This window comes from Sycon ciliatum, chromosome 8 (genome assembly GCF_964019385.1).
Source record: "Sycon ciliatum chromosome 8, ocSycCili1.1, whole genome shotgun sequence".
Classification (NCBI taxonomy): Eukaryota; Metazoa; Porifera; class Calcarea; order Leucosolenida; family Sycettidae; genus Sycon; species Sycon ciliatum.
In genome coordinates this window covers 3,748,628-3,763,151 of record NC_088650.1, presented here as the reverse complement: position 1 = coordinate 3,763,151, position 14,524 = coordinate 3,748,628, and the positions used below count along the sequence as shown (strand labels likewise).

The 14,524-nt window shown below is 45.8% G+C and overlaps 1 protein-coding gene across 3 annotated transcripts; it reads right to left on the bottom strand.

Annotated features, from left to right (window-relative positions):
- Window positions 1–1,038: 1,038 nt before the first annotated feature.
- On the bottom strand, window positions 1,039–12,160 carry LOC135822303 (prolyl 4-hydroxylase subunit alpha-1-like). Of its 3 annotated transcripts, XM_065335039.1 has the most exons (14): window positions 11,698–12,159; window positions 10,890–11,034; window positions 10,175–10,398; window positions 8,617–8,736; window positions 8,214–8,265; window positions 7,347–7,564; window positions 6,652–6,828; window positions 6,247–6,317; window positions 5,389–5,548; window positions 4,578–4,640; window positions 4,272–4,328; window positions 2,948–3,016; window positions 2,542–2,638; window positions 1,039–1,520 (listed from the first exon to the last, which is right to left on the bottom strand). In XM_065335039.1, the coding sequence occupies exons 1-14, from the start codon at window positions 11,902–11,904 to the stop codon at window positions 1,417–1,419; spliced, it is 1,764 nt and encodes a 587-aa protein (XP_065191111.1). In that variant the 5' UTR covers window positions 11,905–12,159; the 3' UTR covers window positions 1,039–1,416. The 3 variants fall into 3 exon arrangements, with proteins under 3 accessions (XP_065191111.1, XP_065191113.1, XP_065191112.1); XM_065335041.1 differs by lacking the exon at window positions 4,578–4,640 and having other exon boundaries at window positions 11,698–12,160; XM_065335040.1 differs by lacking the exon at window positions 4,272–4,328.
- Between the last annotated feature and the right edge of the window lie 2,364 nt (window positions 12,161–14,524).

Sequence of the window (14,524 nt, the reverse complement as noted above, 5' to 3'; positions counted from 1 at the left end):
TTATGTGGTGCAAGTGCACACTCACTGTACGACCACATGGTGATGATCCCGCTCATGCAATGCCATGTACCAGTCTACTCCTAACTGCTAAGTCAAAAATACCCGATAGGGTACCCGTGCCACCCGGATAGAAATGCCCAAACTCGTTACCCGCTCAAACTCCTAACCGTTGCAGCCCGACGAGTGATGAGTGCGACTCGGGATAAACTCATCAGTCACACCGAATTCCGAGTCACTTCGGCCTGGCCCAATATTCAAAAGCGGTTCAATGACTCGGGATTTCCAGTGACTCGAGACGGGGTAAGCAGCAGGATTAGGACTTGTACAGATTATTACATCAGCCATCAGTGTATCACACAGGACACCACACCACAATTGCCGTCAACAGAACTGGGTCTTTGCTGATGGTGAGCCGTGGCAACATGTCGAGTTCGCCCAGAAAGTGCACTTGTGGTATGGTGCCGTTGATGTAAAAATGATGTGTTCAGTGACTCGATGATGATTCTAGGCTCATGACTATGTGCGTTGCTCAGCCTCCCTACTAGTACTGACTACCGAATGCTGCATTATTGTGACAGATCTAGATGCAGTTCAGTGCATGGCTCACGTCATAATTCAAATGTACACCACAGACTGCACCCTGGCAGCATGTGATGACATGGGTGGAAATAGCACTAGACTTGAGTGTGTGTAATGTGTATGACCACTGCTTGGGGTATCACGGCCAGGACTTGCAGGACTTGCAGGACTTGCAGGACTTGCAGGACTTGCAGGACTTGCAGGACTTGCAGGACCCGCGCCGGAAGCAGTTTTTAAGTGGTCTGGTCGTACCATAGTCTTCCATACTTTGTGTATACAAGTAATATGGCGGGGGAATACCCTTCTTAGTAGCAAACGTGTGTTGGTGGCTACAAAGCTGGTCCGGTATTAAACTGACCAACTGGACCGGTTCCGGCGGGCCGGACTTGATAAGCAATATGTTTCTGAAAGTACCTCAGCGCCCACTCTCCCAAACACCAGCAGTCTCACATGAAGAGCTTGGAAGCACATGAAACTTTTTTTTATAATCATCAGTGTTATAATTTGGAAATGTATGCATGTATATCTGTGAGCATAATCTGAAAGGAGTCATAATAGCTTTCAAACTGACTGTATGTTATGCGAAAAGCAACGGTAATCAAGTTCGTAATGGAAACTGGCCAGCGGCGAAATTGCATTTTGCTGTTCAAGCAATAAAGTTATTCATGGAAGGGCATATCCGGCATGGTGTGTGTTTGTGTGTGTGTGTGTGTGTGTGTGCGTTTGTGTGCGCGTGTTTCTGCGTGTGTACCGACTGGACTGCTTGATGCCACCATAAAGTGCAGATTATCGCTGGGGTCTAATGACCATTTATTCCACAGCAGGCATTAGAACGGCTCACAAGTGGTCCGGGGGCAGGTGAACGTCCCAAGTTGCATCCCTCGTTAGCTTGCATGGCTTGCGGAACTCCTGGTCGTGTTCATGAATCCATTTGTTACAAACTGCACACATCCATAGGAAGGAAACAAACATCCATTACAACACACACAACACGCACAAAAAAAAAAAAACAGAAACACAGATTGGCCCGGCCACCCCCTGGTAAGCCATTTATATTCGAACATCACCCATGGGATGCATGTGTTCATACAACAGCTTACACGTGTACAGCATGCATGCATCCCCAAGGTTGGTCGGTTTAGCTTACTGCCAGCCATTGCCGGTGGCCTGAACATCAAGTGCAAATACACCACCCCACATTTCTCAGATCCATGTCAGAAATGCATGGGTTCACTAGTGTATACGATTTCTCTGCACTGGTTTCCTCAGCTGAGGCCAACACCTTGGCTCACTCCACCGCTACGGGCATGCCATACATATGCAATACTGGGCTCTAATAACACTCCTACATGTCTGCAAGGATGCCCGTATTTGACAGCAGCTACTGGCAGGACCAGTTGAAGCAGTTTTTCATTGTTCCAGACATGCCATAGCCTCTCATATTATGTTCGGTATGGCGGGGGCACATGACTTCCTCAGTTGTAAATACCAATACGAGACAAAACGGATAAAAAGTGATCTGGCCATGACCTGATCAACCAGACCAGCTCAGCCAGGCCTGAGCTTAGGCAACTGGCAAGGCATGTTCAAGAATAGCCCAAGACACACCACACCTGTCAAGAGGCTGGTGCGCACATCTAGGAGACCATAATTGTGCACAAGGCTATACACTGACACCACAATGCTATACATAGGTACCACCTAGTCACACAGCCACAACACTTGCATGCCTAACGCAGATCGCTGATCTACCAGCACTAGGAGACCACTGCCTTTCAAACTTCAACTTCATCATAACATTGGGCACGATTGTCCGTTTGATTTGTGATGTAAAAAAACAAAAAAAACAAAAATACAATACTAGGCCTGGTCATTACACCCTAGTAAGCAAGGATTGCGAGGGCCACAGTCACACACCTCACCCCCAGCCGGTGAACGTTAAAAACAAATCCCTGCACTCACCCCACTTCGATCCTGAGAGAACAGGACATCCGGCGTGTCTAGTCATGATGTCGCCGTCACCGGACGGGAGAAGATTGTACCAAAACGACGCATCGCCCTGTGCAGAATACCAACATCAACCAACACCACCATTAGGCTGTTATACAGGAGCAGCATCGATAGCACAACGACAGTCATGGCTGCATAGGAATATTGAAGTGCGTTTCTAGGACCAAGGTTGTCGGCAATGGGCAGCAGTCAATACTTCCGATTTGATTTACTCAAATCCATTTCCAGCAGTATAATGAATCCACGAGCCATGAAATTTTAAGAACATCATCTGGTACACATTATCCGTGGCAAGGGAATATACGCCAATACAGAGGGAGGGGTATTGCATGCAAGATCATCTGTGAACAGATGTTACCTTGGATGGCTCCACTCTTGCAGGGATGCGCGGGAAGACGGTACAACCACCAGCTGAGACATCACTCATCTAAACACATGGACGAGAGAGAGAGAGAGAGAGAGAGAGAGAGAGAGAGAGAGAGAGAGAGAGAGAGAGAGAAGAGAGAGAGAGAGAGAGAGAGAGAGAGAGAGAGAGAGAGAGAGAGAGAGAGAGAGAGAGAGAGAGAGCGGACATGTCACCAAGCAGGATTAACACATGCACAGAACAGGACCATGGCTATACTGAGCAATGGCCAGACTAGTCTAAAGTATCTGTGGTGTGTAGTAACTGTTAGCAGCATAGATATGAAATCCGAATCATACTGTACACAAATGCCACCTATCTCATAACGACACTGAGGGGCTGCAATCATGCTTGCTTTTCCAACTTCAGGCAATATCTGGATAAATGGATTGCATGATGTTGTTCATGCTCCACAAAACGTGGTCACAAGACAAAGATGTAAACAGTCCTTAGGTAGAAATGTTAGCTCAGTGGAGAAATTGGCTGGCGAAAACTAAAAGAAATGACGCCATGAAATTGGGAAGACTGGCATTAATTAAATTCATTTTGGAAGTATGAAATTTCACAGGAAAACACCTTGTACTTAGGGGCCGTCCGTAAATATCGATGTTTTTAGAGACGATATTGGTGCTTCTCTCCCTTGACCCCCACCCCCCTCCCCCCAGAAGATGCACATGTACATCTAGATCATGGAATCAATATTTTTGGATGCTCAATAATATGAACCCAAGAATTTTTTCAAATCCTTGTTCAGACAGTGAAGACTGGAAACTCTTGTGGAGTTCGTCCGTGTTTGTTCGCACTGCCTCTACGTCTTGAAAAAGGTCTCCTGCAGGCATCGTTCGGCTCATTCTTTTGCTCTTGAAATTCGCCATGGGCGTACAGCTTCCAATTTTTGATTTTGTTCTTGTGTCGCGAGTTTTAGCTCCGCGAACGGAAGCTGGTTTCACATTTCTTGTATAGCCATTTAGACGGCCGCGTGCAGGGATCGGCGAAACTTCACATATTTAGTACATCGATATTTTTCTGATGCTCGAAAAGACGCACATGGCTCAAACCCCCTCCCCCCCCCCCCCCCCCCCCCCAGACACACCAATATCGTCTCCAAAAAAACATCGATATTTACGGACGGCCCCTTAATGGTAAAGATTGATGTGCAGTATGGTGGAAATTTTCAAGTATTGAAATTAACGGCCAATTGCCAAAACGGCCTCCAAGGAATGAGCTAATGATTGCATTGCAAAATATTACGCAACGCTTGTGGCTCAGCATGGCTTACATAGAAGAGAAGAGTGGCTATGCGATTGCCACCTTCGCCCATGTCGGTGCGATCCGACTACTCAAGCACAGTGGGAACAGTGGCAGTGGTGTGCGGTAAGTATGACAGGTAGCGGCAAGCAATAATCAGTGGTCGACCAGTCACGCAAGAATGCGCAGAATCAATTTCCAGAGCATTGGAGAGAGAGATGTGGCAATGTGTGTTGAGCAAGAGTTGATGAGCACAACACACACAAACACATCAAAGGCAACAGCAGGACAGACATGTGAGAGGCTCATCGTTACAAGTACAGCCCAGGCTACTTACATAGAAGAGCAGTGTGGCAATTCGATTGCCCTTCTTGTGGGTCATTGCTTTCCTCTCAAAGTCCTACATGCACGCCAAGCACAGCCCAAAACATGCATGAAAACACACCCAATGGACGATGACCTGGATGCTTTGCCGATAGCCCCTATTTCTTACGTAAAACAGGTGTCAAGGTGCTACATACTTCTACAGAACACAATTAGCAGCAACATATTACAGCTGCCAATTACACTTGCAATGAAGCATTACTCCGTTAGCAAAACAGTTAAAAACGGTTGTATGAATGGGCTGCAAAAGTAAAGCACCACCTACAGTCCATTTCAAAACTATAGACGCGTACCTAGGCAAAAACCGTTATGCCAGCATCTATACCACATAAAATCTGTGATCACTTTGTGCATAAATTTTTCCAAATTGGGCGTCTGTTATCCAATCCTTTAGAAACTATATGAGAGTAATTGTGGAGCGATCCTGAGCAATATTCCGAAAACTATTCTCAAAACGTTCCAGCCAAGTTTGAAATATTTCAAAAACCCTACGCGTCTATAGTTTTGAAATGCACTGTAGCCTAGGTGATTGGCCTGTCTGTGTGAGTCCGTCATGGCAAACCATTACACATTCAACATGGCTGCTACAGAAAACGGAAACACAGCCCTGCCAAGCCCACATGCACGAACACCGCAGACAGTTCAGAGCGGCAACATTACCGGAACACTTTACTATTATTATTTATTCAACATCTCCTGGCTCGTAGTAAGACTGCCAATATTTATGAGAAGTCGGATGGTTGCAAACCACGGCAAACACTTACCCGTGCAAAATCAAAATGAGGCTCGTAGTGTCCGCCGATACCGTAGTTGACCACCTGCAACTCCTCCGCCGTGCTCATGCTCAGGTCTGTGATGGCTTCAATACGCTGGTTGACATGAGCCAGGACACCGCTTTCGTCTAGATACTCGCCCAGCCAGGCACTGTGGAGTGACAAGAACGTGGCATACATGCACACAACGGACTGAGGGGAACATACACACAATGGACTGGGGGAACTATCCATGATACGCGCAATCCTATATCAATCTACAGCTTTAATCCTGCTCGTTTCAATAGGCCATGTTGCATATGTGATTCATGATTGTACCCATCTATTCAAAGATCTTCTGAGCAAGCACAACTGGGAATACAGCCAATATCTTGCCCTCTCACACACTCATTCACATCCATTCTTTAAACGTCTCAGCAAGGTCTGAATCTGTATCTATGCTGCTGTGTCCCGGCCTCTCCCCATCTCCCTTTCCCTCACTCTCTATATCGCTCTCGCTCTTTCAATTTCTCTCCCCCCCCCCTCTCTCTCTCTCTCTCTCTCTCTCTCTCTCTCTCTCTCTATCTATCTATCTATCTCTCTCTAGCTATCTAGCTATCTCTCTCTCTCTCTCTCTCTCTCTCTCTCTCTCTCTCTCTCTCTCTCTCTCTCTCTCTCTCCGCCTTTAGATCTGTCTGCTTGTTGTGTATCCTTTTGTCTCCCCTATCTCTCTCTCTCTCTCTCTCTCTCTCTCTTCTCTCTCTCTCTCTCTCTTTCTCTCTCTCTCTCTTTCTCTCTCTTTCTCAAGCTCTCGCTCCTCTCACCTTCCATTCGTGAACCTGAACTGCTCATCATAGTTTTGTCACCTACCTTTTAGATATTCTGTACTGAGCAGGTTCGTAACGGCCCGTGGCTCGATTGTGAGCAGTGGCACGGTTCAGCTATCAGTCCAAAACCCAAATATGCACACATAGTAGACAACAGGAGTACAGTCATTTCACAGCCCAGTTATGCGCACACAGTAGACAGAGAAGAATACAACCGCCATGCATATGCCAATATCAAAACTCAAATAATTATTATAACCTTGGTGCATACGTGACGGTGTCTCAAACTTTATTATTTCATATACCCCCCCCCCCCCCCCCCCCTCTCTCGCTTTTGCCACCGTTGCTGGCTATCACCCATGTCACCACTTCATTGGCAAGTGCCACATGATGTGAATAAATAGATATCAAACTTTCATCTTCAAACACCAAATTGACAACTGCCTACCTTGGGGTCTGCTAGCTGCTTCAATTTCTCTATCTCCGAGTCGTACAGGACGTCCCTGTAGATCAGAAGAGTGGGGTTGACTGTCACCACCTCCACCTTGACCGGGTTAAGGATGAGGCGTGGGTTCCGGTTATTATTTTCATAGAAGCAGATCATCTCATGGTCGGGAAAAGGACTCTACAAGCACAACAGAACGAAAAGTAGGTTGGTTATACTAAACTTAAAAAGGAAGGATGGAGGCTAGGCCTCAGAGGGCAATTGCATTTACCAGTTCAAACATCAAATCTTACATCCAAATATTTTGTGACCAACTTTTCATGTAACCATTCTCCATTGGGTCTGGGCTTTTCAAACCCAACTTAAATCGTATACTGGCAGAAAAACCTGGGTTTGAGTTTGATCCGAAATGAGTTTTGTACATGAAAGTTACACCTGCTATGGCTGTGGAAAGAAAGTCTTGCTCACAAGTGAAGCATACCCTCTGTCATCGTCCAATGTTCGGTGAGCATAATCTAATGAAAAAATGGATAAAGACCATTCATTCTACACGTAAATGTACGTGGAGTTAGTTGTCCAACGAAAATTCCGAAATAAGAGAAGTTTTGAAAATTCCAGTCCGAAATACAAACCAAATATTCTGTCAGAATTCCCACAGGTTTCATGCAATAATAGCACCTTCATGTATGATAGCTTACCACTTCCACTGATTCTCTGCAATACTTCTTGTAGTATTCAAAATCACGCCAGTACTGCAAATCATCGTCGCCGGTCGGTGGCGGCTTCTTCCATTTCCTTTCTTCTGGCTCTGGTTCCTGTGGTGAGCTGCGACGCTTGCGTGCCTCTTCAAACATGGCTTTGCGCACCAACTCAAGGTACTGCTCTTCGTTGGACAGGTAACGGCCGCTGTCCGGGTCTGAGCACAGCAAGACAAGAAATATAGTGAGAAATGCTCCAGAGAGACATGATGGTAAAGTAAAGTAAACCAAAAGTTGCGCCAGCAGTAATAAAAAAAAAGAGAGAAAAGGGACCTATGAGTTACGAGACGTTACCTTGGTGGACTGTCGGTCACATATTTATTTATTTATTTATTTATTTATTTATTTATTTCACCTTCCCGTGGCCAGGGAATATAGGCCAATATGGGGGGGGGGGGGGTGCGATAGCCAGCCATGGCAGTAAGCAAAAACAATGTAAAAATATGACAAATTACAAGAGGCAATAACCTACACAGGGTATAGGTCCTCTTGTTTTAAGTGAATAAAAGTGAAGTAGAGTTCACACATCCGCATTACAACCGGCTATAGAATTGTACTGCGAAGCATAACCAGCTTAGGACGCTTCGCAGACAAGGCGGTACAGGCACGACAGGATACACAGAATGACTCCTGTCCGAGCACTACATTGCAAGTGACGAGGACCAGTGTCAAATAGAAGCACTGTCCAGATGATCACTTCAAGTTCTCAGTCTGGAAATATTAATTTTGTGCTGAACAAACACCGAAAGCGGATCACAGCCGTGGACATGCTACAATAGAAGAGAAGAAAGGGATAACAGGACTCACCCATCTGCACTAGGATCTTGGCTAGTCGGTATGCTCTCCTAACGTTCCCCAGCTACACACGAGAGAAACAACAAATCACAGCAATAATGTTTAGACTCATACGGTTGTCTTTCGCTTCGGGCTTGAGGTATTGAGTATTTACACGATTTAATCGCCTTTCACCTTATGCTAGGCCTGTACATTCATGCCGCACATTTTGGTAACGTACTTGTCATTTCAAGATGATCAACCACACAGGCCAATAATGCTGAGTTTCCAGCATATACCCATGATACTGGCCTATCAAAGTCTTTGAACAATGGCAATCTCTGCGCATTCAAGGGACTAAAGAAAAGCGGGCTTGTCACCCAGGTTGCCAGCGCCAGGTGATAACTGAAACTGGTTGCACATGCTCTAAGCTTACCTTATACTCCGAGAAAGAAAGATGGTCGTAGAGAGACTCACGGACCGCCAGTGAATCCTTGGTGGCGTTTGAAACCCGTTCGAAAGCATCGAGCCTGCGTATGGCTTCTTGCATCCATTTCTAAAACCGAGTGACAAAACAGCGAGCACAAACATCAACAGATCTAAATACCTATACTGTAAAAGCCATATATATATAACGAAGTGCTAACTCTAACGAGTTAACGAGGAGAAATCTGTCGTTAAAATAGAAATCAGTATACAGAAATCGACACATATACTGTCCTATTGAGCGTTGAGAATGCGGAGTGAGAATCGTTACCTTTGGTACACGTAAACCAGTCAATTTTGGGAAATCGTTATATATGCGCCTCGTTAGAATAATGGCTTTTACAGTACCTGTTACGGTGTTATTTCACCGCTATCCTCCCGTTGTGCCCACATATCAAAGACGATTGAGACCTTGATTTTAGTGCTCAGATGAGTTTGGGGAATGATTCCTTTTCAGTTGATATGATGCTTTAAAATCGAGCTCTGCAATTCTAACAACATCTTCATCAAGTTGATCGGCTAGATAATATCAGGTGTTATCACTCCCTTAGTATTGACTCCCATAGATTTTTGCCATACCTGAGCAGTCAAATATTCCTGCATATTTCACTCCTTAGGGCTATATTGACTGCTTATAATGCTTAGGGGTTGCGCAGTTGAATGGTGCCTAGCGCAGCATTGTCACTGCATCATGAGTAGGTGGTGGTGCAACGGTTGTGCAATCATAAAACCGGGATTCATGAGGTTATCGTTATGGAATTTGAAATACGGACTGTTTGTCGTGATAAATCCAATATTGACATCGTACTTGGTCAGTATAGGAAATAAAAACCTCGTAAAAGACCTCGGCTTCGCCTCGGTCTTTTACTCGGCTTTTATTTCCTATATTGACCTCGTACTCAGTCAATATTAGATACATATCGGCACACTATTCGATAATACCGGCGTAAATTCGTTGACAAAGAAGCAAGTTGCGGATAAGGCATGAGGAGGACATACAATCATGCAGTTATGCCTTGTCGGGGATGGCATGTCAAGGGTACCACTGGTATACTTTGTGAACCTAACAAAATCCTCATAATTAGTGAGTGGGAGAAAGATCCAAATTGCTGGAAGAGATGCGACTACTCTTGTACCGTATAGGCGCAAGCTTGCGCCCAAAAACACTTGTCGGCTCAAAGCACAAGCCCACTGTATGCATTTAAAACCTTGTTCCTCAAACCATCAACGGTTCAAACTAACCCAGTATGTACTTTATGCCGAACAAATCAGTAGAACCACCGTGCATAGTAAAACCTGTCTAAGCCGATCGCTCAAGGGACCTTACAAATGTGGTCCAGTGTACAGGTGGTCTCCATATCCAGGGTAATTTGACTGGAAATACCACCCCTTGGTCCTGGGCGTAGCGGTTTTCTTGGGCAAATGGTTGTTTTATCAGATTTGTCGCCTTCAAGCTGAGGAAAATTCTAGGTTTTACAGGACTGAAAATACCCAGACAAGCAGCTAACCTTGCAGTTCTGGTACTGTGCCTTGTTATAGGCTGACCTGCCCACTAGATAAAGGTCTTCAACGGTCAGTACTGCGCCCTGTGTGGACCCGGCCAAGCCGTCGGCAAAGCGAGTGGTGTTGACGTGATACACATCCTGCAGTCGCATCAGCGCCACCACCGCTCCTGTCAAGTCTTCCTCGTCGGGAAAGTAGTCCGTACTGGTTTCCAGTTGTTGCAACAAATCTACAAGTACAATGAGCAATACAATGAGCAATACAATGAGCAATACAATGAGCAATACAATGAGCAGTTGCAAAATAGTACAGTACAGTAGTAGACATGCTCCCCTGTGATAGATTGAACACAGCACGGTGTTACCGGTATATCAAAGGTTCAAATATTCAAAAGGATTGCTCGCAAGCATCTCTCGTTGGCTAGGTATAGAGTCCGAGTACAATAACGTGTCTTTCTCCAGGTTGAGCTAAGGTCTGTAGGCATGTGCATTCCAGCGCTGTTCGCCAGTCCGCATGCTGTTCCAAGTACAGCTCATTCTGGTAAATGTTCTCACAAAGCATACAAAAGACAAGCCTATACTTTCAAGTAGTGTGTAGATGATGGGAAAGTTTAACAGGCGCTATATTGCAAGTCTTCGTTTCACATCATCTACAGTTGTTAGCCGAATACAGATCAGATTTTACATATCATGGATGAAAATTGTGAAAATATTCCCGTACCTTTCTTCTCATCAGTGGCATTGTTCACAACATTCTCCACCTCCCGCCAGTCCGACGTAAAACGTCGTACGAGGCGGAAAGCATTGGTGGGATGGCCGAGGTGACTCTCATAGTCATCCTTTGCCCTGTTCGTCCAGGATTGTACCTGGAGAAATAGACACAACATTGACAACATGCACACATACACACACGTATACACACATGCACGCACACACACACACAAAGACACACACACACATTATGTACACACACATACATACATACACACACATGCGTACACACATACACGAGCACGCGCGCACGCACTCCCACACACAACAGGAAAAGAACACATCCCTTTTTTGTTTTGGGCAAACGCAATTTTACACTATTTAGCAGCACCATACTGGCCACTGCATGCACACTGGTCATACAAAAACTAATGGGTACGAATATCTATAAAATCAATGCAATTTTGGTGTAAACAATTACCTTCTACCATCTGGTGAATAGAAAAATACTCATGAAAGTGATACTTGGTCACCACTATAAATAATAAAAATCCAATCCAATCCAATCCAATACTTTTGAGCAAACATCTCTACTGGTTATTTGCAGCTAGCGCACAATGGATCTAAAGTAGAAAATCTGCCAAACGGACAGCCCAAATTAACGCCACGGAACAAATTGCCTATCAAACCCATTGTCAGAAGACCGGACGGCCTTCTGAAGCTCAAATGAACGACATAATCCATCTCAACAGATTTACAACTGCGACGATGCTACCCCTATAACGGAATGTTGTCTATGTCCATTTGCTCCAACTGACCTCCTCTGATAGCTTTTTCAGTTTTTCCAATTCTCTTTCCTCAGCGGATATATACGCCTGTAACTTAGCTGACAGGTCTTGTTCTAAGCTGATTAGGGACTTAAAATGCGTGACTGCTGTGAAGGTCTCCGCATTCCCGCCTAGGGCGAGGCACGAGAGAAGAACCAGTAATGCTGGAGAGAGCATTGTGTGGATCTGATTCGGCATCGCGCTCTCAACGACAGTAGTTTCTGACGTCCCGTGGCATACAATTTACGGACGGCACGATCCGGAGCACGTCGCGCTAAATGAAAGTAGCAATTTCCAGTAGGATACTGGAGGAAGCACCTGCTAACAACGTGAAAGCCTTCAGGACAATAATGCAGGGAGCAAGATCTTCTAAAAGAAAATCGTTTGACACTGGAGATTGTTCTAGTGGAGACGAGGCCCTAAACTCCCAACTCCAAGAACCTAAACAATGCAAATGTATGGTCAACAAGATTCATAACAAAGACTCGATCGATCGATCGAGCACTGTCGCGTGCATGTTATCATGTTGAGTTATGTGTGCCACCGCTAGTGCCGTGTGTGCGGCATCAGATCGGCAACATCGCGTGAGCCACATGGCCGCATGTATATGTAGGCATGCATGTGCATGGCAATCTCCGTGTAGCATCAACCAGCTAGTTGCTGGCTACTTCAACTCAAGTAACAGTTCTCTGTATGTCCTGTTCAAGCTTTGCAAAGGTAACCGGCATGTTCCTTGCTACACCAGCCTACACAGACCTGGCTGGGTCAGCCGGCGTTCGAGCAAGGCCCAACAAGACATCACCAGTCCTGGTGATGTCCTAGATAGGACATCACGGAACCCAGCATGCCCCAGCATACATACTATGCTGTTCCCATAGTAATCGTGACACGTGACTCAAAACTTTGTGTCGCGTCCGAGGAAGATGAACATGTCGCACTCAACAAACGCAACGAAGGCCTTTCGTCTCAAAAGTAATAATTATTATTAGTTGTCGTTCTCCTGGCGGCTTGCCTCAGATCAAGCGAGTCGAGATTCGTATCTTGCCTCTTGCCTTCACGAATTTTATTTTCCTCGTTGTGGAGTACGCCTGGACAAAGGAACTGGCAAGGGAATCGTTTTGGTCGCATTGAAAATTGCAAATGCACAAGAGGATTGGCGAAGCAATTTGTGTTCGCACTTTCAGCAGAGCAGTAGCTGCTGCTGCGATAAAGTTTTTACTTTCGCCATTGGCTTCAGGCAGCAGAAGGATCTGGCTGAAAGCGATGGCGATACGTCCATGACCACCACGTCCTGGGTTGATATCCAAGAAAGACCGTCCAAGGTCCAGTTTTATCCAAGAGCTGTCGTATCCAAGAAATCAAAAACGCCAACAGCAAGCTTTGGCCAAATAATATCTTCCAGGCAGTAATTTACGGGCCTAGCGCCTGCTGGCTCGTCTTCCTCCTCTGCATGGCCAGGTTTGGGGCGAAATGAACGCGCGGAGCGTGAAGAAACATTCCAAAGGCAAAATATTCAAAATTAGAACCAATCGTTTCCAAAGGCAAAGAAGCGCCGCGTGGCTACGAGAAACCCCACATGAAATCCCCAAACGAAAACGGCCATTCGGTCGGGTATTCGATGGAGAATCGAATATACACTACCTCAATCCCCGCCGATGTCTGATATTCTCCGCCTATTCCCTCAAACTTGACCAATTCGGAAAGAAATCCATCGCCATAACGATCGTGCATCCTCCACATACATTCAGAAATGCTCACGCAGCACTTCTTTTCATCGCGTGTGCGCGACCGACGCTTCCATGACAACTCTGGGACAGGTAACCAATCAGACTCATTCAGAGTGCGATGTCCTAGATAGGACATCTCCCCGACTGATCACTGACACCACCACGGCACCAGTGCCTACTCCACACGTGGACCCGGCACCCTCCGGCTGCATCTTCCAGTTGAAGTATTAGTTCCATGAAGTATCAGTCCGAGCACATGTACATGATTGTATTCTATATCTACGATCCTCATGTGAAAACTGTGTTACGTGCACACCTCGATACCCTGCCGAGTGCAACCCACACGAACGACAACGTGTACAAATGGTGTATGCACGAATCTTCAGTGCCTTTGACTCGCTACGTCGTTGGAGCGGTGGAGACTGGCCGGTAGCTACGTAGGTTAGGGCTAGGTACAACAGAGCCAAGGTGGGTAGATTGGCTGTTGTCGTGTTGACAGACCAGGTGGCACGTGTGTCACTTGGTGGTCGCGGCGATCTGTCTTGTGGCTGCCGCGCTCGCTGCCAGGCCTGAGCGTATCAGGTGATGTAGACAGGTGAATGGACGGCGTTTCAATGCCTCCTTGTTGTAAAGTCGTCCTGGAAAACGTTCAAAATATGATGTAACTTACTTGTAAAAACTAATCCCAGGGCCACGAAGGTCACTAAGTAACGGTGACGCTACTACCATTAATTTTAGCGATTTACCGTGCCATAACTACCATGAACTACAGCACACATCTTCACAGGTGTCCAGGCTACCAACCTTGCTGTGCTCACAACTGACCAAGGTGCAGTATTATTGTCTTGACATTTATACTACGTTCAAATCCACACAAATGTACATTGTAGATATACATGTGCATTGTACATGTAGATACTGCTCCACTGTTGGGTATCATGGACTTCTAGTACAACTACTAGTACTAGTAGTAGTAGTAGTAGTATGACTGCGTGCACTCTCTTTTTATTGATACATGTCTAGAATCCCCCGTCATTATCCCGTGTTCGGTTAGCACGTACACCTCAATGGAGATCTGAAGTCCCTGTACT